Source organism: Gadus chalcogrammus, chromosome 8 (assembly GCF_026213295.1).
Source record: "Gadus chalcogrammus isolate NIFS_2021 chromosome 8, NIFS_Gcha_1.0, whole genome shotgun sequence".
Taxonomy (NCBI): domain Eukaryota; kingdom Metazoa; phylum Chordata; class Actinopteri; order Gadiformes; family Gadidae; genus Gadus; species Gadus chalcogrammus.
Window position 1 is genome coordinate 2,598,742 of NC_079419.1, and position 25,785 is coordinate 2,624,526.

The window sequence follows — 25,785 nt, forward strand, 5'->3', positions numbered from 1 at the left end:
TCAGTTATGCTGCACCGCAAACATCACAATCTTCCGAAAAAGACTCAAGACTCACCTGTTCAGAGTCCACCTCGATACTGCATAGCCACCCACTCCCTTCTAGCCACCATTGTACACTGTATTGTGTTGTGTTGTATTGTATTGTATTATAGTACTTAACTGTGTAGCAATTACAGTAGCTGCTATCATTGCTGTAACACGGGGAATGGGTTAGCCTAGCGATTGTTGTACTTGCACTTGTTCTTATGAACATCCTTTCTGTACCGACAGCGATATATTGATGCACTTCTTATGACAAATGTACTTATTGTAAGTCGCTTTGGATAAGCGTGTCTGCTAAATGCCCTAAATGCAAACAATATTGTTGTAAAACGCAACATCCAATAAAGTGCATTTCAATTATGGAACCTTTTTGCCTGGGATCATTGAATCTCGTTAAGGGTATGATCTAATTGTATACGGCCATATTGGACGACTGCCATTGCCGAGAACGCCACAAGTGGCAGAACAGATTTTTCTGACCACTCCCTAAAACAGCAAGGGATATCCATTAAACCTAGACTCTTTCAAATCCCATTTCTGTGGGCCCACTTGTGTTTTTATTGAGTGAGCGGGTGTGGTCTTCACATGGGTAGAATGCCAATGTTGTGCGGTCACCATTGAACAGTAATGTCCAGCACCGACTAATGGCCTCAAGCTAGTGGTAATAACTCTTTATTTAAAGGTTGTGTATGCAATTCGCTTTTTTGGCCATTTTTGCAAAATAACTTGAAATCCTTATCATAACCCACTTACAGCCACTGAGTTAGAAGTACTGACATGAAAATTAAACAAGTCAATCATCTGTGGAACTGGCAGGGCTCGAAAAACTCCAGCCAATGATTTCCAGAGCCACCGAGTGGCATTGGACAGTAAGTACGGCAATCAAACTGTCGCACTGCACTCCCCCTCCCCCGCTCCCCGCGCGACCCCTTCGTGCACGTACTCAAAGCTCGTGACCCAGAGCAAGTTTGTTGTTATCCTGCGGTAGCTACTGGAGCTAGCTAACTAGCTAATGGCTCGCTCTCGTGCATCTGTGTTCACTCGTGCATGATTGCGCGTCCATGCACTTGGAATGGGTGGAGTCAGAGTCAGCGTTGAAGGAGAGGGGGTAGGACCATTTGAATTGTTTATTTTCAAAATCTCCTGGCGTTTCACAAATCCCATACCCAACCTTTAATACAATACAAATCAATTGTAGGTCTAATGATAATTGATTTATTTTTATATTATAAACACTTGAATTTATAAATTGTTACTATAATCTTAGTTCACAAGGAGATGCTCCATGCTTTATTAATTTGATAACTCCCTCCAGTAGGGGCCAACACAAGCTAAGCTTCTAACTAAGACTATCAGTAAAAAGCTGTCTGTAGAAATGCATGATACAATCTTACTATTGTCCTATTGCTTTTAAAGGTTTGGTTTGAATGTTTGAGGTTGACCGATGACATTTACCCACTATGTTTGCACATTGTTCTGGCTGCAGGATAGAAAGAAAGAAAGAAAATAACCAAATCCATCTCTTTGTAAACATTTAATGGCACCATTCAGCAGTCCCTTTTTAATCAAGGCTCTACTTTACTTTTACAAACAATAGCCAAACGTACAAAAGACACACTCTTCAACTGAACAATTTACAAAGATTGCTCAGCGATATGAATGTGATCAAAAAATAACAAAAACCATTGATACAATACAACAGTTGACTGTTGCATTTTAAGCGTTAGGACATTTCAGGCTCGGAGACTCAACCATCTTCAGCCCCTCATCTGTCTCAACTGCTCCCATCTTAGTGTTCTGCCCGGTTTGATCTTCAACAGGTTGACAAAGGACGGATAAACGCTGAAAAGGCAAAGTTTTAAACATCTTACAATACTGACTCTGATCCATGTACTGCTGAATGTGTGGTTTAATAAGAAAGCTACTATATATTGCATCCATATCCCAAAATGCATCTGTATGATTCCTTACTTGGACTGTCTGATCTTAGTACGGATAACCCTCTACAGTGAGCTCTTTTTGAGTCCTTACATTGCTTGTTTTGAAAACACAGATCTGGCAACCCTGCCTTTTCATGGTTACATAAATTATGTACGGGTGCTAATGAGATTGAGAAACCATGGTTTTTGCAATATATAATTGGTAGAATAATACACATTACAAAATATATCAGCAAATGTTTAAGAGATTATCTATTATATGATAGGATATTATATGACTAATACAACTTTGATGTTTCAACACTAACCTGCCTCAAGGGCCCTGTCCCAAGACAGATCTGCACAACGGCAAACAGTGGCACCATGAGGATAGAAGACATAGACATGACCCAGCCCAGCACGTGGGCCCAATGAGGGTAGACATATGCAGCAGAAATCTCCATTTGTTTGTAATTCAGCATGTACACAATGAAGGAACCCTGTTGAATCATGGATAACGGTTGAGAGAGATCCATGGACATTATGCTTGACAATAATCATATCAAATAATTATTTTTTACAGATTCGCTCAAGGATTACATCATCTGACAATGACACACTGACCCCCAATCCTTCCTCCGTTTTCATAAACTGTGAACACTTTCAATAAGGGTACAATTATTAATTATATTAGTTTATGCAGCAAAAGCATTAGATACAATTTCAAGTACAGTTTTCGTCTTGTAATAATTTACTAATGGTGTTCAGGTTCACTAACGGTGTTAATGTTAACTAAGGCATTAATTAATACAATATTGAGTTAATGCGACAGGATTGGAGATAGTGTGCCAGTGCAACAAGAGTACCTAGAACCCAACTACGCCACAACAACCTAACCCTACGCCCCTAACCCCTATGTAGGTAACCCTAACCCTAACCCTAACCCTAACCCAGTGCAACAAGAGTACCTAGAACCCAACTACGCCACAACAACCTAACCCTACGCCCCTAACCCCTATGTAGGTAACCCTAACCCTAACCCTAACCCAGTGCAACAAGAGTACCTAGAACCCAACTACACCACAACAACCTAACCCTACGCCCCTAACCCCTATGAAGGTAACCCTAACCCTAACCCTAACCCAGTGCAACAAGAGTACCTAGAACCCAACTACGCCACAACAACCTAACCCTACGCCCCTACTCCCTATGCTAATACTACATAATAATGATTATAACCGCATCAACTATTGTTAATTAATGTTTATACTTATCGTATAGTGTTAATCACAAATTTTGGAAAATAATTTAAGACATCCAGCCCCACCTACCAACATCTTTTCCCGGTAAAGGTGACATCAGGGTTTACATCATCATGCTGTTGGAGCCACACCAGACCATATCCCCAAATCATATCCACGGTAAAGCCAGAAAAGAGACGACTTACCATTGTCAACACTGGAATAAAATACTTCCAACACAGTTTAAAGTAAAAACATGGCCGTGTTCCTGTCATCTCTTCGATGATGTTGTAGATTCTTTCAGCCCCTTTATCCAGTAGATTCAAAAGTTATCTTCAACAAAATGCTTTTTCCAATTCAATTTGATGATTTGAAAGTATTATACACTCTCATGTTTTTCTTACCAAATATCCAGCCCAACACCAAACATTGACACACTGCCATAATGTCTACACATGTTCTATTACAGGCATAAAAATCTATGAGCTGAAATATGTAGATACCACCCTAGAAAATGCAAAAAAAAAAATGTTATCACATTATGAAACGTTCAAAGGGCAATTTTCAATATTTTGGGTCATTATTTAAATAGTTTTATCTTACCTCAGAGGCCAAAGGCAGTTGTATCAGATAGCTTGCAATACAGATGAGAAGAACAAAGATTTCACTCCTTCCAGATCGGCGGAAGTGTTTGGGAAACAGGTCGCTGACCGAGGTGATGAAACACTCCACGGTCACAAACTGGAAACACACATAGATGACCAAAACTAGTCTGCATGCATCAACAAAAAGTCACAGACTCCCGCAACGTCAAAACCATACATGTGTGTCCACGCTGAGTAGAATAAGCATCAGGAAGAAGCAGATGGTCCAGAATTGAGGCAATGGCATCAGGGCTGTTGCTTGGGGGTATGCGATGAATGCCAAGCCAGGACCTTTGTTGGTTGAGGTGAGAGAGCCCTTTTGTTTAGGATCAAATTCAAATCGAGAAAGGAAAATGCTGACGATGATCAAGAATTCCATTCTGACAAAATTTGAATGTTCGACAAAGTATGGTCTGTGGTAATTACAGTCCAATACTCTAACACTAGCAATGCATATGCATAAATCAAATTGTAACCTTTATTTTTTAGATGAGCTGTACGTTATTTAATTTACTTTTAGTTAAGCTTATTTTGTCAACGAATAAAAACCAAAGAAAATAAATCTTAAATTATTAAACTAAACATTATTGTTCATAGCTTTCGAATTTTGAATTTAAATTGAAGTCATGCAAAACAAAATGTGCTACCTGAGTCTACCACCATGTCAACGGGAACACCTTGTCTCTCTGCCATGAATCCAAGTACGGAGAAGACAACAAATCCAGCAACAAAGCTGGTTCCACTGTTGAGCAGACACAACAGGAAGGTGTCCCTAGGGGTCACAGCAAAAACTGTTCAGAACAATCTGGACAAATATACAAACTATTACATGTTCATTTATTGTATGAAAAATATCTACTTTGATAATTGAATGATTGAATAGTTAAACAAAAGTGGAAAATAGTGTAGAAGATTAAAAAGCTGGACTTTCTCTTACTTGTAACAATTATTGTCGATTTCATTATAGCTTCCCAAAACTGTCAATGTTCCAGAAGCCAGGCTGTAGGAGAAGAATATTTGAGATCCCGCCTCTACCCAGACCTATGTTATCACAACAACATCAACAACAATAAACAACAAATGAAAAACGTCAGAAATGCTTGTTCAATGTGAGATATGAAATACAATATATTTTATATTTACAAAGGATTAATTCAATATTTATGTCACTTAAACTTTAAATTCTTGTCCATCCCATCATAAGAGTGCATCCCATCAAAAAACTTTGTTTATTTCATTTTAAACTTTGCCATAACGATCATACTGAATGGGGACAAAGAGACAATAGTAGTCACTGTGCAATGCACACTGTCTGTAGGCAGTACTCTACCTCAAGGACAGCCACCTGCTTTAAGTCTGGATACAGGTAGTACTTAATGCCTTCCCAAGCTCCAGGTAGAGTCACCCCTCTGATGAGGAGAACCAGCAGCATCACATAGGGGAACACTGCAGTGAAGTACACAACCTGAGACAGTAGGAGAGTGGAACAAATCTCTAATGAGTGACGGCTGAAGCCTGAATTGTATTGGATGGTTTCTTTGTTTGCCTTAAAATAACAAAGTCAAGCGAGACCTTTCCTGAAGACCTGACCCCTTTCCAGATGCTGAAGTAGCAGAAGGTCCAGCAGGCCAGAAGACACAAGGCCAGGTCCCATCGGACACTGCCCAGCTCCCCGATGCCTCCAGAGATGGACAGAGCCCGGCGTCTTGACATTTAAACATACTTACATTTAAAACAATACAAACTCTAACAGGGGTTACAAACTAATTGAACTTCTGTATCTTCTGTAATATTTGCTGATCTTCAAAGTTATACATTTGATGAACCTATACAACCATTTAACCTCTCTTTCTCATTAGCAGCCTCTAGTGGCTAGAGTTGTAGCTACATCTTTTCTTTCTTAACAATATCATTTTTCGGCTCTCAGATTCTCCCACTGTGGTCCCTGTTTTCTGCTAGTCTCTATGGTTTCCCACGCAAGAGTGGCCTAGAGATTTACAGAGACAAATTACCAGGCAGGTTTTAGTTATTTTATGGACTAAATATATGCAGTAGAATAGGGACATAGTGCAGCTATAAGCTAAATATGTTTTATTGGATTGATGTTTTCATGAAGTATGTGAGTGGGTGTGTGTGATGTGATGATGTCAATGTTTAGGAAACACATTCACTCACTCCCAGAACTCTGCAGCCGCAGAGGTGGTGTTGGTAAAGTTTCCTACAGTCACATTCGATTTTGAATGCTGCAAATCCACACAGTTTTCTGTTGACAAGGGAAAAGGGTGTTAAGTAATAATTCAAGATTACGAGAAACGTCCATCCAGGGGCAGTTGCGGATTTAGCAAATTGGTGGCCCAACGCGACGATCAGCACTGTTATTCTTTTTTTTGAAGATCAAATCAATATCAATGTAACCAGCAAAACGAGTAGTGAGGCCAAACCCCCACAAACAGTCATATACTTAGAAAAACATCACAAACAGCCATATACTTAGCAAATACAAAATGCCAAGATGAATAATTTGTTTTGTATGTGTGAGTGAGGTTGTCATTTGCATTGCACTTGAGATTGAACATTCCAAACATTCTACAAACAAACCTATATCTGAGAGAGAGAGAGAGAGAGAGAGAGAGAGAGAGAGAGAGAGAGAGAGAGAGAGAGAGAGAGAGAGAGAGAGAGAGAGCGAGAGCGAGAGAGAGGGAGGGAGAGAGAGAGAGAGTGAGAGAGAGAAAGAGAGAGATAGAGAGAGCGAGAGAGAGGGAGGGAGAGAGAGAGAGGGAGAGAGAGAGAGGGAGAGAGAGAGAGAGATAGAGAGAGCGAGAGAGAGGGAGGGAGAGAGAGAGAGGGAGAGAGAGAGAGAAGATAGATTGTTCTACACATCACACGCTTCTGACACAGAGTCCACTTATTGAAGTCTTCTCACAGGTCTTCACCTAGCGCCACTTCACAGCTAGCTGCTGTTGCTGTAGCGGCATGTCCAACGCTTTGGACGTTGTTGCTCCTGTCTGTATCCCATACAGTAGCCGTAAAAAAGTGTGCCTTCTTTGGCAGAGTTGCCAAATAATAACCGGCGTCTCTTAGTTTTTTAATTTTATTTGAGTGTATTGGGTAACTTTATTTCCTAACCCTTAATATTATTTTCGCGTTTAAACTTGTCTTGCTTCGTCTCTGTTTGTGTATTAAAAAAAAGAAAAACATATATATGTTGTTGTTTTTTTGAGGTTGGTGGGGGGCCCCTCTACTATGGGGGCCCCAAGCGGACGCGCCCTATGCCTCTATGTTTAGACAGCCACTCTGCAGGGCCTCCGTGCTACTGTTCGATTTGAAATTATTTGAGCATTTTACCGCAATTTACTGCCTTGTAAAACAGGCTCTAAACAAGCAGCCCACGTTTTCCTTCAGTCGGCTTGCGATCACACACCATCCTTCATTGTCAAGCCGTCTGGAGAGTTAGTTGAGACACATTTCACTGATTGGCTCGGCCAGCTGCGCTGTCAATGGTTACTGCAGAGGGTCCAGCCCCTACTCTCAAGCTAACATGTAGATCACTGCACATCTCAGCCTTACCTGTATTCCAGCTGTTTCCACAGTGGGCCCAGGGAAGCTGGGCGCTGAAGGAGAATATCAGGTACAGTAGGGCCCAGGCTTGGATTACAATGTAGACAAAGTCATAGAGTTTGATGATGAGCTGTCCATATCCAATACCTACAAATAAATGTGCAGACTTCGCATCAAATATTTGATTTGGAGCACAATGACACGTGCTCTTGGACAGGCAGTTGCAAATCGAATGTTCCTGTTTTCTACCAGTTATGTTTTGGTTCATTTGCAGTTGCCTAGGGTGGTTAAGTTTGAAGGGATGAAGGGACGTTTGTCCTTGTCAGTATCTTCGTTTTTATTAAATAAATGTGCTTTTTGCATTTCTTGGGGTGCTGTGGTAAATTAAATGTGTATCTAAACTTGATTAACGTCATAACTTTATTTTAAACCTGATCTAATCATCTCATCATTCAAATGAACCCAGACTTTTGTCTTACCTTGTGCCAGCGGACACAGCTTCCTCCAACAGGTTACGGCTCCTTCCTGGGTGTACTGACCAATCGCAGTCTCCATCAGGAACAGGGGTAATCCACAGAGCACCGCTAACATGGTATAAGGTACCAGGAACGCCCCTGCACACACACATGTTTGAATTGTATGTCCACATAAATACAAAAGCATACACAGATATTCAAAGATGCAAACCTATGAAATAACTTGTCAGTAGCATGTACAAGTTATGCAATAACATTAAACTAAGACTAATCGCAGTTTCAAATACCAGTGTCTACCCGTATGGTTTGGCCAACCAAGGGTCTGGGATACAGAGCAGTAGGTAAGTATCTTCCTCTTTGACATACTCACTTCCCATCCAGGCGACGGTACCTCATAACTCACCTCCACCGTTCTTGTAGCAGAGGTACGGGAACCTCCACACGTCCCCAGACCAACCACATTGCCCGCCACGACCAGGAGGTACTCCGTCTTATTCGCCCACTTTCCTCTGGCTTTCCCATGGCTCTTCTTCGTTTTCTTCTGTTCTCTGTTCATGTTTGGCTCCCCGATTGACAGTGGAGCTCCTTCCTCTGCCAAGGGAATTTTTCAGAATACAATTCTGCCTTCCAATTGTTTCAAATCCATGTGAATTTGGACCTTTTTACACATCCGACCCCTGCCGTACTGTAACTAGTGCTCGCCGTTATTATCCCTTTCCCATTGCTATCTAATGCTGTGATGGTGATGCTGTGAGCATCACCATCATTGCGTTGGGTTCAATGTCTCTCCCTCTCATGCTGTGTTCGCCAGGTCTCCCGACCCCAGCTTGATATTTTAGCATTTTGCATAACATTATGCCTACCTATTTAGTTACATCAGTGCATTACCGTGACTTGAGTAAAACCCATTTTAAACGTTGAGATGATGACAAGCTTCTTAGATCTAGAATCAGCATTTGTTACTCCACTGTAGTAGCCTACAGTGGCCCGGCACGGCATGTCTATAAATTATGACTCGCTTGTCTTGAGTCGATGATGCAACAACACTCAAAATTGTATTGCCTATTCAGTTTACATCAATGCCTCCCATAATATCAGAAGGATTCAGTCTGAAGTTAAATATTTTGTCCTTTTTCTAATCCCAACAGCTCACTGAGAGCTGATTTATTTCATATTAGTCCTGTTTAAACATTGGACAATGTTTAACACTTATTTCCTGGAGTGGCAAACGATGTTCTTGATATTAGGAGAAAAAAAACAGTGCAGAAAGAAAACAGCAGGAGGGCAGTTTTGAAGTAGCAAACCCTAGCTAACTAACCCCTAGCTAACTAACCCCTAGCTAACCCTAACTCTACTTTGGTTTGAGGCAAATTACCAAAGAAAGTCAAAAGAAGCATTTAAACCCATATGCAAGCGATGGGAAAGGGTGAGGGTTAACCCTGAACCTAACCCTAACCATAACCAATCGGAGGAGAGGCATTCTAACCAATCACAGGCGAATCAGAGGCGAAAAAGGCAGTACTTGCCCCTACCATCCTACGAAAAAAACATTTGCTCACAGGGTCCTATGTTTCCCGGTCACATACAAAGCGGGGAACATAGGACCCGGGGAACATAGATACGCTCCCCAAGCGATGCTACAGAAGCCAATTTAGGGTTAGGGTTAATAATAGCACCTGAAGGATCTGAAGGACCGAAATGCGGACTTCTTTGAGGATTTGGAGAGGTTGGTGGAGCCCCCCTTTCAACAGCCCCCCCCCGTCCCCCAATTGCGACATTTGAGATTAAATTCTCCAATAAAACTGTTGTTAGCTAAACGAAAGACGATTCCAAGGCAGGGCAAAATAAGAAGCATCTGACAAAAGGTTTTGTATTTCATAACTGTGCGCATTTAGATTGCGAATAGTTTGTGCGGAATTTGATCTGCACAAACAATACATCATATGAAATGTGAGCCTCTGTCCGAACTCTGTGATTAAAACTAGCAAATAACAAATCAAGTGCAAACTTTACTACTTCTTTTAACAAACAACGTTTGATCACATAAAACCACCATAAACAGAAAATCCAGTGCTCTTCTAGACTTTATTGTCATCAAATATTTACCCAGGTGCTCATCAGATGTTGTGCTGTGGCCCTAAAAGGCTACCAACTGTTTTTATCAGGTGTGGTGAACTGGAATTTTATAAAGGAGTATAGAAGGACCTACCGCACTGTGTATCGAATCTCCTGTTGCATCCAGTCCAATTGTCTTCATAAAGACTGAAGGCTACAGGGGATGTGGACAGAGAGAAAAACTAATAGATTTTTCTCCTCTGTAAATTATCTAGCAGGATACTGCATCATGGACCGTTATGTGGCTGGATGCAATTTCTAAACTCTTGGTTCAAGTTAATGTTTGAACTTTGAACCCCCCCCCCCCCCCCCCCCCCCCCCCCCCCCCCACCTTGCGTAATTTGGTTGTCGTGTTCCCCAGACTTGCTGAAACGTTCAATTATTACCAGAATTTCATTCGACACCAGAGGCGTCCCTAGGTTTCTGAAACATCAACTTTATTGTGCATGCACAATTTTTGATAATGCTTTACCTAAATAAACAAAATACGCAGCTTATGATAGCTTTAAATAGCTACCTGACTGCTGTGCTGCTTATCCCCAAACATCTAAAGTTCCATTCAAGTTATTTCAGACTAAAATTAATACAAGTGAGACAAACCTTATATATATATATATATATATAATATATATATATATATAAGGTTTGTCCTGCTGTGCTGCTTATCCCCAAACACCTAAGTTCCATTCAAGTTATTCAGATGTAAAATTAATACAAGTGAGACAAACCTTATATATATATATATATATATATAATATATATATATAAGGTTTGTCTCACTTGTATTAATTTTTACTCTGAAATAACTTAAAATTAATACAAGTGAGACAAACCTTATATATATATATATATATATATATATATATATATATATATATAATATATATATATAAGGTTTGTCTCACTTGTATTAATTTTACTCTGAAATAACTTGAATGGAACTTTAGATGTTTGGGGATAAGCAGCACAGCAGTCAGGTAGCTATTTAAAGCTATCATAAGCTGCGTATTTAGTTTATTTAGGTAAAGCATTATGAAAAATGGTGCATATATATATATATATATATTAGAGCTGTCAGTTAAACGCGTTATTAACGGCGTTAACGCAAACCAAATTTAACGGCGTTAAAAATGTTATCGCGCGATTAACGCAATTATTGTATAAAAAAACAAAAAAAATAATAATAATTTTGTTCAAATGACATTTCTTCAAAGCAGTCGTTTAATTGCACTATAGGCTCCTTTTTTGTATCGTCCTGTTTGATCAGTATATGCCAATGTTGTTATCAATAAAAATCATTTTGCACAAGGCAAGCCGATGCACTTCACCATGTTGATAAGAGAATTAAAATGAGAAGAATTATGGACAAAAAAATCAAGGGATATTGGCATAGAAAAATAATTGCGATTAATCGCGATTAATCGTGAGTTAACTATGACATTAAGGCGATTAATCACGATTAAATATTTTAATCGCTTGACAGCTCAGCTGTCTCTACCGGTGTCAACCCCAGCCATGGATCTTAACTGCACCCCTGGTGCCCCCTATGGTCACACAGAACTGCAGTTCCAGAGTCACCACGCTGCCCCCGCTCTAACGATCGGACCGGAGGCGCGGACCCTAGTGACCTGGTGTTCGGACCTCCTCCGGGACCCGGACTGGCCAGTGAGCCTGGCCTGGACTACTGCCCAGATCTATGACAGCCGAAGGCGGGCGTATGACTCCCGCTGCATGGGAGGGGACGTTGTCAAGGGGGGCCAGGTGTGGGTATACGCTCAGGAAAGGAAGTAGGGGGTCTACCCAAAGCTCAGCGGCCCCACCCCACCCCAACCGGTGGCCTGGGCAATGCATAATGCTGGCCAGACTGATAGATGTCCACAGGGTGGGCGCTGGTAAGAGGCCACAAGGTGGTCCTACATCGTGACTGTCTGGCACCCTTCCAGCCAGTACCAAAGAGAGCTCGGCTTGTGCTGAGCCAACACCTGGATCGGACACATCCCCTGTTGTGGTACCTGAGCACACAGGGCTACCGAGGCGCCAACGACGCCCTCCTCTGCACCTCCAGGCCTTTTGTGCTGGTTGCACGGTTTGCTGGGGTCAACTGCATTCTACTAAAGGTACCTATGTTTTTGCTCATTGTTTTCGTCTTGCGTTGTGGAACTAAAGTGGGGTCACTTTTGGGAAAGAGCGCCCTGTGGTTTTACGGTGTGGAACACGTTCCTAAGGAGGAAGGCTTTTTCTGGAAGGCTTTTTCTGTGCTCGCGTAAATTATTAAACACTTTAAGGTTAATTCTAAAGCCTGGGTGTTACGTTCATCGAAATGCCTCAGATCATTTCTATATATTAACGCTATGCAGTAGGCTTGTAGCGCCAACTGCTAACCAGATGAACTGAAGCGACTCTTGGATTATACGTGGTATGTGTTAATGTATGTGTTATGTGTCTGTTATTGTAAACCGTTATGCAAGCTGTTCCTGCATGCATTATTTTGAATATTTAACTGTCAGGAGGAGGGAGGGGCTTTGCGGGGGGATAAAGGAGGAATTTTGAATTGGAGACTCAGAGAGCATTTCATCTGTGTATTGGTCGCAAATAGTCTTTATTTGCCATGGGTTACGGCTAAACGGTAACTTCTGTGTTCCCCAAATAAAACTCAGTGTTACATACTCTTGACATTACATTCCTCTGTCCCCAGCAGGATCGCTACAATTCATATAACAGCTATAATTACAGGTCTATGAATGTAGTTTACATCGATAGATGCAAAAGGAGGACTGTGTGTTATTTACTGCATGTCGAAGCGAACAACAAACAGACCGCTGCAGATTTTGAAATGGCAGAAATAAAATTTGACTACTGTACGACTAACTAAGATGTTTTGTGCTGCAACCCCGGCCCTAAAGTCTGTGTTCTACCCCCAAGCAGGGACATTTTTGAGGTGTAAAAAAGGAACCAGGAATTAGTTTAGAACCTATTTCCTGTGGTGGAAACATGGCTTTAGACATTTAAACAGTAAACGTTGGTCACTTGTCCGCTTCATCAGCTTATTCCCTTTCACAAAAATAATGTTGTTCATCTTTCAAGCATCAATAAAGACACCAAGTCCCTCTGTCATGACTTTGTAAGATCAAAATTCTTGTAAAACTGCTGACCCATGGTATTATGTTTATTCAAAATAAAATAAATAACTTAAAATCAATAAATAAGACACTAAGTCCCGTCTGACACTTATTATCAGCTGAGGGCGTTTTCATGAGTCTCATAGTATTAGTACATGTTGTACTTATTGATCAGCTCACCTTGTTATGTCAATGCCCTCAGCTGATAAACTAATGCCAGCGGTTTTTTTCAACGGAAAATTTGCACCCATGTCAACTTTTTCTGCTCCTTGCACCTTATCATGCGTCGCAGCATCACTAGCCTCTGCCGACTAAAACATGAAGCATTTCAAGAAGAGGCATAGATAGAATCGCCTTGTGGTCAACTGTCATTTAATATACATCTGACAGATTATGTCAAGGTTTTAAAATGAATATTTTATTATTACCTGGTCATGTTATTACACAGCTGGAAATCGTGAATTTTCTGATAAAGACTAGCTAGCCTTTTTGACAGACAAAAAACTATGTTAGGTGCGCTCGTCCTGCATTTTTGGTTTTGTCAAACAGGAGACTCTACCCACACATCAGAGGTTAGAGATTCCTGCAGGAAGATGGCGCTCGATTTCCCTAGCCCATTTGAGCCTGTTCATTGCAACATCCATTCTCTCATTGGTTGTGTAAAAAAAAAAGGTTGAATATTAGATTTGAGGACGAAACGGTAGGGTGGGCTAAGGCAAGTTTTGGGTGGGCTTGAGCCCCCCAAAAAAGGTCTAGCTTCGCCACTGGTATGAAACATGGCTGACCTTAGATCTTATGAGGCCTTACAGCTCAAGTAACAATTGTCATTCTTTCGACTGCATTCAAATGCAGGGGGGGTCTAATATGAGTTCAGCTTGTCAGCTGACACTTGTCTTTCTTAGCGTACAACAGAAGCAACATCCCATCATCCACATCTTAAATCTGGCAAGAGCACGCTGGGACATTCATCATGACAGCCAGGCGTCCGGGAGGGAAAGTGACGAGACAGGAATTATTTCAGATGAATTTGTATTCAGAGGAAGACCTTTTGTATGGCTTTGTAAGATGCCTTAGAGAGGACTTGGAGCATTTAAATACCAGGTCTCTTTGTCACAGCTTTTAACAGATAACGCTGAAGACATTTGCAGGCATTGTAGTGGTCAAGACTATTAAATATTAAAAGCATGGAAGAGTTTTTCCCAATCATTCCTGGACATTCATCTTTTATAACATGCTATGTTTTTAAATGGATAGTTGGCTGATTTTGTATTTTGTCTGTAATTTGTCCATATCTACACCAAGAGATTAAATATGAGTATGCTGACTTTAAATCGTTCCTCTTCGGAACCAAAAACATATGGGATAACCATATTTGATTATCTTTGATGAAGATTACAGTTCACAAACCCTCACTATTGTGTTGATCATCTACAGTTAACATAAGATCGGATTTACAATGCAATTATAAACAAGAGGCATGCTGATAAGTCAACATCAACATCAACAGGTAGCTTTGCAAATTCTGCGCCACCCCCTCAAGGGTTTCATGGTGTCTGCATACATGTAAAACAGAATTGTGTTTCGTACATATGAATGGTAACACAGATGTCTTGTCTCATATTGTCTAATTGCCGTTTAATTTTTTGGATATTCGTCAGTAAAATAAAGGTGGCAAAACCATGACATGACTTTAGTGGAAAGAAGGCTCAGGACCTGCCGTCACTGGAGGCCCAGTCAGCCAATTACAGGGGTGCTGTCAGGCATCTTCTCATATAAGAGAGGGAGAGAGTTACGCTTCGTCAGATACATGTTTGAGAGAAATTCCGGGTCATTGACGTCATTTGTTCTATTTGGACACCTTAAGTGCTGTGCCGATGATTCTATTGCTCAAACTTTTCTAGAGATTCCAGCTCTATATATATATATATATATATAAAGACAGTAGTTTGGTATAGCCCTCCAAAAATATGATATGAGAGCAAGACAATCAAAACATGCAAACTTGCCTGCGTTACTAATAATTGGCATGCTACTTTGTACTTTATGATTAAATCAAGAATAAAAAGGGAGCTGCCCTCTAGAGGCAATGCTACGACCAAATTGAAGGCCAGGTTTATGGTGCAGAACCCTCAACAAGAAATAGCCTTTTTCCGTATTTCTAGTAAAAACAGGGATATCGGCGGTCACAAGCACCAGCATAAGATAAGCGCCCAGTCTCTGCAGCTTAAACAAAACTATCTTATGAAAACAGTGTGGATGGACCGTGCTCAAAGCAGCTGGTGAAAAGTCACGCCAAGAGAGGGGTATTGGAGGCACAGAAGGCAAAATGATAGGGGGAGGAAAGGACGACCGAAAGGAGCAGAGGGTGGGGTGTGGGGGCTGATGGGGAGAGGAAAGTGGTGGTTGAGGCAGGTCATCTCCAAGCTTATCCAGACAAGGAGCAATGCCTCATGTCTGGTGTTGGAAGGGTGCTGCAGGCAAAATAGACAACGAGCCCATAGAGGCTTGTCACCAGAGATCAGATCCATTTATTCTACGGCAACTTTTACTTTGACTAACTTTTCATGGACAAGTTCAGATTTAGAGTGCCTCCTTTTATTACATCAGTGGTGGACCAATGATTCCAATACATCTTCCTGTTGATCTGCCCCTGCTTCCCTAAGGGTCATACAGGACGAAAAATGTAAATACATCAACAACATTTCGGCACTTTATTATCAGAATTGGACCAGGAACTGATTTTGTCTAACCCTGTCATCAAATTTCTCGTATCCTATCAACTATTTAAGTTATATTTGGCTGCATGGGCTTTCGTTACGTCTTTGATTAATGCTTGACTTTAAACAAACAATATCAATTTAGATTAATTCATTATTCAAACAATCAATGAGCGGGCTTTAGGTGCTTCCCTATGACTGCTGTGTGAAAAGGGTTCATGATCATGTTTCTGCCTGCCTACTCCTTTCTATTTATTTCCCAGCCTGCCTATCTTTAATTAAAGAGACTCACCTGGGATCTTTCTTAGACCCCTGTATAATGTGAGCTGGATATTTTCCAGTGCATCAGGTGGTCACATTTAAATACATAGGAACCAAATTGGACATTAATGTTCTTATCATACCCCTAGGTCAGGCTTCCATTTCCTCAACTTAAACAGAAACCCAAAGCAAAGGAACAGTAAGCTTTTTAGCCCACGCTCCAATGCTCACAGAGATAAGATAACTTCAAACCACCAATAATACTATTCAGATTAATAGATTCATTTCAAACGATCCAGTGTGGGCACATCAGCGGTTAGATGTGTATCATCCGGATTGGCTTTCAATTAGACGCAGCGGAAGACTCGCTTTATCACATTGAAAACAGCACACTAGGGAAGTGTTGGGAAAGTGCACACTTGCAACCTTTTTAATGTCAGCTGCAAGCCGTTCGACAGCCCCAACCCTCTCCAGATTATGTATTGAGGAGCCAGCCCACGTTTGATGTATTAAATGCACTATGCAACATACACGTGCGTATTATAACAAAAACATAAATAAAACAAGATCTCCCCCCACCGGTGGGTCTTTTTTTTCTTGATTCTAACATTAATTCTAAACAGCATTTTAAACAGTAGCCTATAATAGGAACTGCTCAAAGGTAAATCAGTGTAATTTAACACTGACTGTAGATTTTTATGGGTAAAGAAGCAACGGTGAAGGACCGTACTAAACGCCCTATCCATTGTATGGGTCTGTAGAGTGCTAATCAAATCAATCAAATGTATTTATTAAGCACCTTTAATAAAAAGGTAATTGGTTGGGGGGAGATCTTATGTTTTATGTATGTTTTTGTCATGCCTGTCTACGCTTCAAACTCGTGCATACTGCAGAAAATATGCAACAGCGCCCCCTGGGGTCAGGCTTTTCTGACCCCAGAAACACCGGCCGCTGGTCCGGGGTTTGCTCTCGTCACAGTGGCCTTCAGTGCCACCTTGTGGTTAAACATTCAATTAATGTATCTTCAGGTGCTGCTAGGTGCCTAAACGTTCACCACTTAGCCGCGAGGTGCCTGAACGACCGGTAAAGATGTCACCTGTGTTTACTGTGCCATGCGGTACCCATTAATAGTAGGAATGCTTAATAACATTCATTTAGGTCCACTTTGCACAGGTGTTTTGATAATACCACAAAAACTCTTAACTCACGCAAACAAGGATTTATGAGAAAATAGTTTAATGAATTCAAACAGATGTCGACCATGACCAATGGATCCTTCCATATTTTATACACTGTATTTAATATAAAATACATCACACATAAATGAAAAAAACGAGTTGACACGAGTACTACGAGTTCACACAAGTTGATTCAGGGTAATCCCTTACCAGCCTACAGTGCAGAGAAAGAAGGATCCACTTCACCCAGCAATTCAGCATTTGGCAGCGGTTCTTTTTAGCAGACCACACTAGGAAACCTTTGGAGGTTCTTGCGCTCTTCAAAACAGTAGCATGTCTCAGCGAATACTTAATCACCCCCAACAGCCACATAAAAGTGTGTTCAATAGACAGCAATGCATGTTGAATCTAATCACCTACCACTTGACCTACGATACAAACAAGTACACATGCTGTTCCAAACTACGTTCGAGAAGTAGTTCCTGAACGCGCTTCCCAGTCATCGCGAGGACCAAGAGATCCTTATGTCACAGGGGTGCCAAGCCAACATGTTGTCCCCCAAAGTGTTGCCACGCCCGCCCCAAAGATCATCGTCACTTCTTCTGGAAGAACCCCATGATGGAAGCCTGCTTAGTGCCTTTGGTTGCCGGGGGCGATATCTTCTTCTTAGACTTCTTCTCGTCCTCCCTCTTGCCGGCTGCAGCCCTTGCGGGAACGTTGGACGCTTTGGCCGACGGGACGTGGTCTTCGCTATCCGAGTAGGATTCGCTCTCGTAGCCTTTCTCCGTCACTACAAACGAAAGGAAGATAAGCAGAGGCTTAGAGATCAAGTGCGAGCATCACAGGACAGCTTTGTCTTAGGAGGGGGGGGTTTTAGGATCTAATCCAGTAGTAACCGCCAGGAGATAAGCATCCGGGCTAGGGCTGTTCCTCCCACTCGCTCCTTTTATGCGGACCGCAGCGCAGACACGCTTCCCGTCGGTTTGAAGCAGCGTGTCTTAAACGGACCTCAAGACAGCTCTACCGTAACCGAGTCGGACTCAAATCGACGAGTTTGTGGGCGAATGCCACCGGCTTCCTCCCCACCGAGGTGGTTACAATTGAACCTGATCTAGAAAATGAAAAAAGGTAGAAAAAAAACCGTCAAAATGTCTGCGTCACGGCAAACCGATTGAGACGTGTTCCCTGGTTCGGCGGGGAGGGGGCACGGTGGCACGGTGCCACCACGACAATCTTTTGGAAGAACCGTTCCAAATGAACGGATTAAGACGCACGGATTCAAAACCACGCGCAGAAGCAACTTTGTAAAATTTAAGTCATTTGAGGTCACATCAAAACAAATGAGTAGAGTCGCTTTCTGTTTGTTTCTTCAAAAATGCGTTTGTTCTGTGAGATTCATGAAGCATTAGAGAGGCCTATAGGACACACACACACACACACACACACACACACACACACACACACACACACACACACACCCACACACACACACACACACACACACACACACACACACACACACACACACACACACACACACACGATCATCAATCGTATCCAGTGAAACCACATATTCGCAGCAACACACTATTTGGAGAGTTCTTCGGTTGAAATATCCCCATTACTATTTTGGGATACAACATTTTTTTTTTCGGAAGCATGATGCAGCACAGTCACTTTGCACTTTGCAGAAGCCTCAGACAGTTGCCAGGGGTAAGAGATTCTACCAGGTTCTGCGGGAACAATGTCGGCTGGTCTCAGAGAAAGGCTAGCCTTCTGTCTGTTGCTGTCAGAGTGGAATCTAGACGCTGTGAAGACCATTAGTCCCAGCCGAACCCGGGGGTGGGCTACAGAAAGTAAGTGAAGTAGTGGTACTACTCAAGAGGGACAAAAAGTGCCTTCCTTTAGCCTCCAGCCTTCTTTTCACAATCATCCAAATTCGCCTCACAAAGTTGGTGAACCCAATGAGTTTGGGTTATGATCAGTTAGTATGCGGTATGAAAGTGAAGTGAGACAATGTGATTTACGCCAGGGAAAACACCATAAAATGTCCGTCAGGCAATAAAATGTAATTGAAGGAAAGATTTGTCTTACGGATTTTAAAAAGGACCACAGTAGAGTGCAATGGTAGCAAGCTTGGAGCTTGGCACATGCACCAATTGCTCAACTTTTTTAGTTTCATTGCCTGTTTTTTTGTCTGTAACTCAAAGCAAAATCATAGCTCCGACAGGTAGAGATAAAAGAGTCCTTTCGCGGCATGGTTTTGGTCCAGAGTGGCTCTCTGGACCAAATGACGATTATGTTGAAAATAAACATGCGGTTCAGTCCATTGCTGCAGTATACAGCTGGTATTGACCAATCAAACTCCTAGAGGCCCTCAACAGGGGATTCATGTTTGTAGAAGTGAAATCCCTGTACATGTTGATGAAGGTGACCTCCAGTTTAACCAATAGGATTGGAAGTTCCTCCTCAGCCCCAATCAGCACCTCACAAGTCATCTTTTGAGAGATGACTACCTTTTGTTGCATACTTGCATCGTTTATGGTTTTCATACAACAATCAGGACGGTGAATTTACTACGACATTACTATAAATGGTTGGAATCCAACTGAATTATTCTCCCTGGTGATTAACACCTGAACCTGGCAGCAGCTGTTGTACGGGTGAGGTCCAATGATTCAAAAAGGAAAATCGACTCACCAATGCATCCTTCTTCATCCATAAAGGTACGCGACATCATGACTCTCCTCCTCTTCCTCCTCTTGCACTCCTGAAGCAGGAAACAGTAAAATCCATATGACACACCCAAATATCACCATAAAAACTTAACTACAGCTGAATAATAATAATAATGTTTTAGTGGCAAAGGGCTTTTAAAGATTAACCAGCAACAAACAACAGTAAGGGATTTGGCCATCTATTGTGAAACACTGTTATTACAATCGGGGGTGGGGGGGGGGGGGGGGAGAGTGATGCAATTGCAGTGCACCACCTGTTACCAATTTGAGCCAATGAGTAACAGTATACGCGATCTCGGAGCCAGCAGTCCTACGTTAATCAGGAATGCTGGGGGGAGCCGGAACATAGTCAGGTCGGGAAACCCACAACTTTTTTTACCAAAGATGCAAAGGGATCCCTGCCGCAACATGCAACTAGTAGCAACATGATTGTTCAAAACAAATATGAAGCGAGAGAAAGCATAACGCTCTGTTCCCTCGGATCTGAGCCTGTCTGCTCCCAGACATCAGGCATAAATCTAAAGTGAGATGCGTGCGATCACAGTCGATGCGAAAGGGTGCATTTCGGTTTTGACTGCGCGGCTTCCCGTCTCGTAATAATGAGTGAGAAGCCAGTGTGAGCGCGTACGTTAGGCTGTGAAACAATCTTCTCCTTCAGCAGACGCTCCGGGGTTGGCGGGGGCTTCCGCATCTCCTGCTGCTTCGGGGAATCTGGAATGACTGAAACAAATGGGTATGTTTCAGTATTTTCATTCTTCTCCGGTCGCGGTAGACCTTCCAAGTGGTTGCATGTTCCAGTGAATCGAGTAGTTTTAAGACGGAATAAAACAGGCAACGGAGGATCTTCTGCCCTCTGCTCAATAAATGAACAGGATGCAAATCTGTACGCATCTCACTGCAATGTCATTTGTTGTTAGAACGCTTTCCACGCCCACACAGATATGTGCCTCAGTCGTAGACATTCATTTAAAATGCAAGAAGTACGGTTACACAGTTTTGTGTTGATAAAGTTTCCGGAACAACAATGCATACATAGATACAGAAAAATACAAAAATCATAAATTAAGGGTTAAAATCTCACAAAAAGGGAGCTCGAGACTCATGCTCCTCAAAAAGTATTTCACTGCTCCATGATTGATGGGTCAATCAGTGGGAGAAAATGAGGCGGGTGGGGGGGTGGGGGGTGGGAGGAGAGGAGGAAGGGGCCTCACCGTCATCATCATCACTGCTGTCAGACTGAGGCTTTTTAATCCTGCGTCTCTTCTTCGTCTCCATCTTGTCCTCCTCGCTGTCCGACGGCTCCTTGCGCTTGGATTTACTTTTCCAGAAGAAAACAAGACACTTCACGTCAACGCCATAAAATGTCAGACAATAGGACCTACCTGCTGCACGCAGCTAAATGAAAACTAGTCACTAGTTGGAATGCAAACTAGTGACTAGGTGCAGAGTGAAAGCAGGGAGGGGTCATAGAAGCGAGGGGCTCGATTGATTAGGAACGCTACAGCTCAACGTTGCTACAACATTGCTAACATTCTATTGTTTATATACTTTCTATTAGGCGTACGTCACCCAAAAAAGATAACACAAAAAGTTGTTTTGCAACCCCTCAGTATACATCATGTGGCTATTCATTTAAATATGCATTTATCCTAGGACAAATACAGGAATTCATACAGAACAAGCACACACACCTCCTTGCGTTTGGCTTGGCCTCCTTAACCTTGGCTTCCTTGGTCACCTTAACTTTCGCCTCCTTGGGCTGAGTCTCCTTAACCCTCACCTCCTTGGGCTGAGTCTCCTTAACCTTCACCTCCTTGGGCTGAGTCTCCTTAACCTTCTCCTCCTTTGGCTGAGTCTCCTTAACCTTCACCTCCTTGGGCTGTGTCTCATTAACCTTCTCTTCCTTTGGCTGAGTCTCCTTAACCTTCACCTCCTTGGGCTGAGTCTCCTTAACCTTCTCCTCGTTTGGCGTCTCTTTCAGCTTCTTCGCTGGAGGGGAGGACTCAGATTTATCCTTCACCGAGGACGATGACGTCTCTTCTTCCTTCACCGTTTTCTCTGCTCGCTCTGGTGAAGTTAGGTTCACAATGTTTAGTACAATACTTCAAGAGTCAAGAGAAGTGATTCAAGAGTTACATAGAAGGGATTGATGGTTTGAAAAGTATGCTGCCTGTGACCGTTCTGTGGGCCATTTGCAGCGCACCTTCAACACCTGCACCATATTATGGGATGTGAAAGGTGACCTCGTCAAACACACACACACACACACACACACACACACACACACACACACACACACACACACACACACACACACACACACACACACACACACACACACACACACACACACACACACACATCATGCGCTCCGATTCTCATCAGCAGAAAAATATCCCATCGTCATTGAGCCATTAGGCCTTCCTCATTAATTATTATTTAAATAAGTGCCTTGTAGAGTTATCTGACAAGGGGCTGGGCGATATGGAAAAATATAGACTCAATACTATCTAACGATAATATTTAATTATTGCCCGGGTCTAATCTGAAGTGATTGAAGTTAAGAAATTCATGTCAAAGTGTTTATGAATACAAGTTAAGATCTTCCTTCACACACTGTTACTTACTTGTCGCTTGACTCCCAAAGAAGTTGCTCATAGTACTGCCCTTGGAGGCTGACTTACTTTTTGACACATCAGCCTAGAATACAGAAGCACAGCATAAAGATAATATTTAGGTCAGCATTTTTGGCAACTCATAATTCATAAAAGCCTCCTCAACTTTATACATTATATAAAAAACCAAAAGCAAAAGTTCTACCAAACATGTTCCACAAAAATGTGACATAATCGCTGCCGTGCAACGACCCACAAAGCTAGTCATCATCCGACTTAAACAACATTACAAACCCAAAAGTGAGCTGTACAATACCGTAGTAGTGTCTTCCTTTTGCTCCACCTTTATCTCTTTGGCAGGCTCCTGCTTTTTGGGAGCAGCCTTGCTCGCAAACATTCCCATGATGCCTTTGGGCTGCGGCTTGGCGGCTGGTTTCGAGGCGGTCTGGTTGCCTGGCCCGTCGAAACTAGGAGCTCTGAGCTGGTTAGGATCCGGCGGAGGGAACTGTAGGCTGTCGCCCGCCGGCCGCGTGTCCCCCAGGGCAAAGGGGACGGCGTCGGCACACTTGATGGCGCTGTACCTGCAGAACGCAACAGAGCGCGATCGCTCGGATTAACAAAACACACGTGGCTCCAGCCTTAAAAGATATGGAATGGTTCTGCTGAAGGCTCTCCAGGACTCATTAAAGACACACAGACACGTGAAAAAAGAGTGTTTGTGTTGGTGTGTCCGAGACTCTGTACGTGCTCGTTAGTAGCAAGGTCTCAGACCTGATGTTTAAACAACGGGGATTTAAATCAATGAGTAAAAGCCTTATCCTTTGGCGAAGATCAAGCCCCAGCCGATGTATTTGAATTCAATGTAAAAATCGCTTTGGATAATAAGGGTGTCTGCCAGGAAACAAATTGACTAAAAACCGAAGAGAAGCTCTTCTTTCGCAGTGGGCTGAGAATGTCGATGCAGGACACGATTAGTTTCAGAGCCACTGGTGGTAAGATGGTCAGATAGGTCATCCTTTATCATGGGGAGGGTATTCTCTCTCTCTCTCTCTCTCTGTCTCTCTGAATGTGCGCCTCGGTCTGTCTCCTGGGTCAAACCAGTTAAACACCAAGTAGAGTTTCAACCCCCATGTTAAGATGCTTGCACACTTCCCAGACAAAACCAGAAAGTCGGCCGAAGTCAACTAACTTCAATCTGCTAGTCGCAGACTGGAACCCTGTCCCCCAGAAGCCGACCAGCACCAACAGGTCTATCTCTCTGGCCCGATGCTTGCGTTTTGTTGGGCCAGTGTGTAAACGCCAAGACAGACGGCCCTATCTCTACTGGCGGCCCAGTGCTCCATCGCTTCAGCAGAGCTCCGGAGCCTGGGAGAAGGTCTGCCAAGGTGCGGTGAAGCCGCTCTGTTGGTCCGAGACCTCACTAAGCCGCTAGCTCCTTCGTTCAATACGTCTGAACGTCGTACCGTTGACAGTTCATGACGACAGATAGAGGAGACAAAAGCAGACAGCATATTAGGGTGTTTACACGTCATCCTCCGGAAAAATGTTTTTGCACGTGACATTTCAACACGGTAAAATAAACTAATTTCTCCAGAAAAAATAACTACTTTAACAGAATTACTAAAAAGGTCAGAAGAAAACTGATAAAAGAGGGTCTGGAATTTGAGTGTGTGTGTGTTACTCCAGCCAAGGTAGTAAACATTGACTTTTTGTGTCTGATGCCAACTTTTTTTAGATCCGGTTTTCTTGACAGTAAATCCTTGAAATGTCCGAGAGAGAGAGAGAGAGAGAGAGAGAGAGAGAGAGAGAGAGAGAGAGAGAGAGAGAGAGAGAGAGAGAGAGAGAGAGAGAGAGGAAGGCAGAGGCTGTCAGTGTGAGGAGGGACACGTACCTGCTGCAGCTGTTCAGGTTGTCTTTGACCACGTCGTAGTCTACGCTGTAAAGAGGGCCGCTGTCCTTCAGGGAAGCTTTCTGGACGCTGTACACGTGGACACTGACCGTCAAGCTCATCTTGGACTTGACATCTTGAACATGGGTGAAGAAAAACATGTCATTAAAATCACATTGAGTGACTGGTTGCTAGGAGGTTAACCACAGTGCTAGCCTTCTGGCAGCTCATTTGTGTTGCACAGGTAGTCACTAGGCTGCGTGTCAGGTGGTGGGAAGTGAGAACAGATCATTAGCCTACCTTCCAACTGCTCCTCTCTCACCACCGTCACCTTGTGACTCTAGGGATTGAGTTTGACAAGACCTCGATCAAAACAGTGGCATCACCAAACAAAGAAGGCTGCTTACATCCACACATAAGCCATGCAGAAGGGACTTATATTGTTGGTTGGCTCGCTTACCGTGTTTCCATTCTCGACCCATTTACCCGTCACTAGGTATGTAGCGTGGAGCGGAGCTGAGCTCTCTTTTCTTTTGTGATCCAGGTAATGGAAGAGCATTCTGTAATAGTTTAAAGATTAGTTTAATGATCCAAATATAAACATCAATCACAAAGGCTGAAACCCACATGCGGATATTAATGCGACTTACTGTTTCGCTGTATTTACATGGACCCCGAGGGTAAGACTAAGCCATTTATAGGTCACCTTAGAGACAAAGAAAACAGGTTAACATCCAAGGTACAATATTGATCAGAGGTAAACATCACATTTTACACACCGATCATTTAGCTACTTTAGGATTACTTCTCGCATCATCAGCAACCCAGAATGTGTTGCAAAGTGTCAGTAAACACGACTGTCATCATGATTCGTGTACGCTGATCGCTATATAAATGCTGACTTACTATCTTGTTGTGATCGTTGACATATTCGTCGATGTTATCTAGATAAAGCTCATCCATTGTTTACTCCGTGTCAGGTTAGCAACTAATCTGCTAACTTCTTGCTGTAGCTGTCGTACTGCGCGGGAACGAAAGTCATTATTTACTTCCTGCTCTACGTCATGTGTGCACTGCAGCGTTTCCTTTTCTTTCCAGGTGCCACAGCGCCCTCTAAAGGCAGCAATGAGCTATTGCCACATAAAGAAAATTCCAGGAAGACCCAGCGAATATTATGTGCAGTAAAATAGGCAACACATTATTATTGCTTTTTTTTTTTTTTAAGTGAGATCATCAATATTTCTCTGTGCATATTGTCAAAACGTATTGGACTA

The 25,785-nt window shown here is 42.6% G+C and overlaps 1 protein-coding gene and 1 pseudogene across 2 annotated transcripts; both read right to left on the reverse strand.

The window, feature by feature from the left end:
* Window positions 1-1,499: 1,499 nt before the first annotated feature.
* LOC130387597 (sodium- and chloride-dependent GABA transporter 3-like) lies at window positions 1,500-10,245 on the reverse strand (annotated as a pseudogene).
* A 7,044-nt stretch (window positions 10,246-17,289) lies between these two features.
* Window positions 17,290-25,574, reverse strand: pold3 (polymerase (DNA-directed), delta 3, accessory subunit). Of its 2 annotated transcripts, none has more exons than XM_056597454.1 (12): window positions 25,418-25,561; window positions 25,162-25,217; window positions 24,972-25,071; window positions 24,812-24,851; window positions 24,515-24,647; window positions 22,940-23,204; window positions 22,636-22,708; window positions 21,700-22,075; window positions 21,220-21,326; window positions 20,637-20,719; window positions 19,971-20,040; window positions 17,290-18,060 (listed from the first exon to the last, which is right to left on the reverse strand). In XM_056597454.1, the coding sequence occupies exons 1-12, from the start codon at window positions 25,472-25,474 to the stop codon at window positions 17,864-17,866; spliced, it is 1,557 nt and encodes a 518-aa protein (XP_056453429.1). In that variant the 5' UTR covers window positions 25,475-25,561; the 3' UTR covers window positions 17,290-17,863. The 2 variants fall into 2 exon arrangements, with proteins under 2 accessions (XP_056453429.1, XP_056453428.1); XM_056597453.1 differs by having other exon boundaries at window positions 17,291-18,060; window positions 20,637-20,728; window positions 25,418-25,574.
* Window positions 25,575-25,785: the final 211 nt, after the last annotated feature.

Excerpts from the sequence above, each read along its gene's own strand:
- pold3 (XM_056597453.1), bottom strand. The coding sequence starts at position 25,474 with ATGGATGAGCTTTATCTAGATAACATCGACGAATATGTCAACGATCAC. Across the intron at positions 22,076-22,635 it reads CTTTGGGAGTCAAGCGACAA|AGCGAGCAGAGAAAACGGTG; the intron begins GTAAGTAACAGT and ends TAACTTCACCAG. Across the intron at positions 20,729-21,219 it reads CAGCAGTGATGATGATGACG|TCATTCCAGATTCCCCGAAG; the intron begins GTGAGGCCCCTT and ends CATTTGTTTCAG.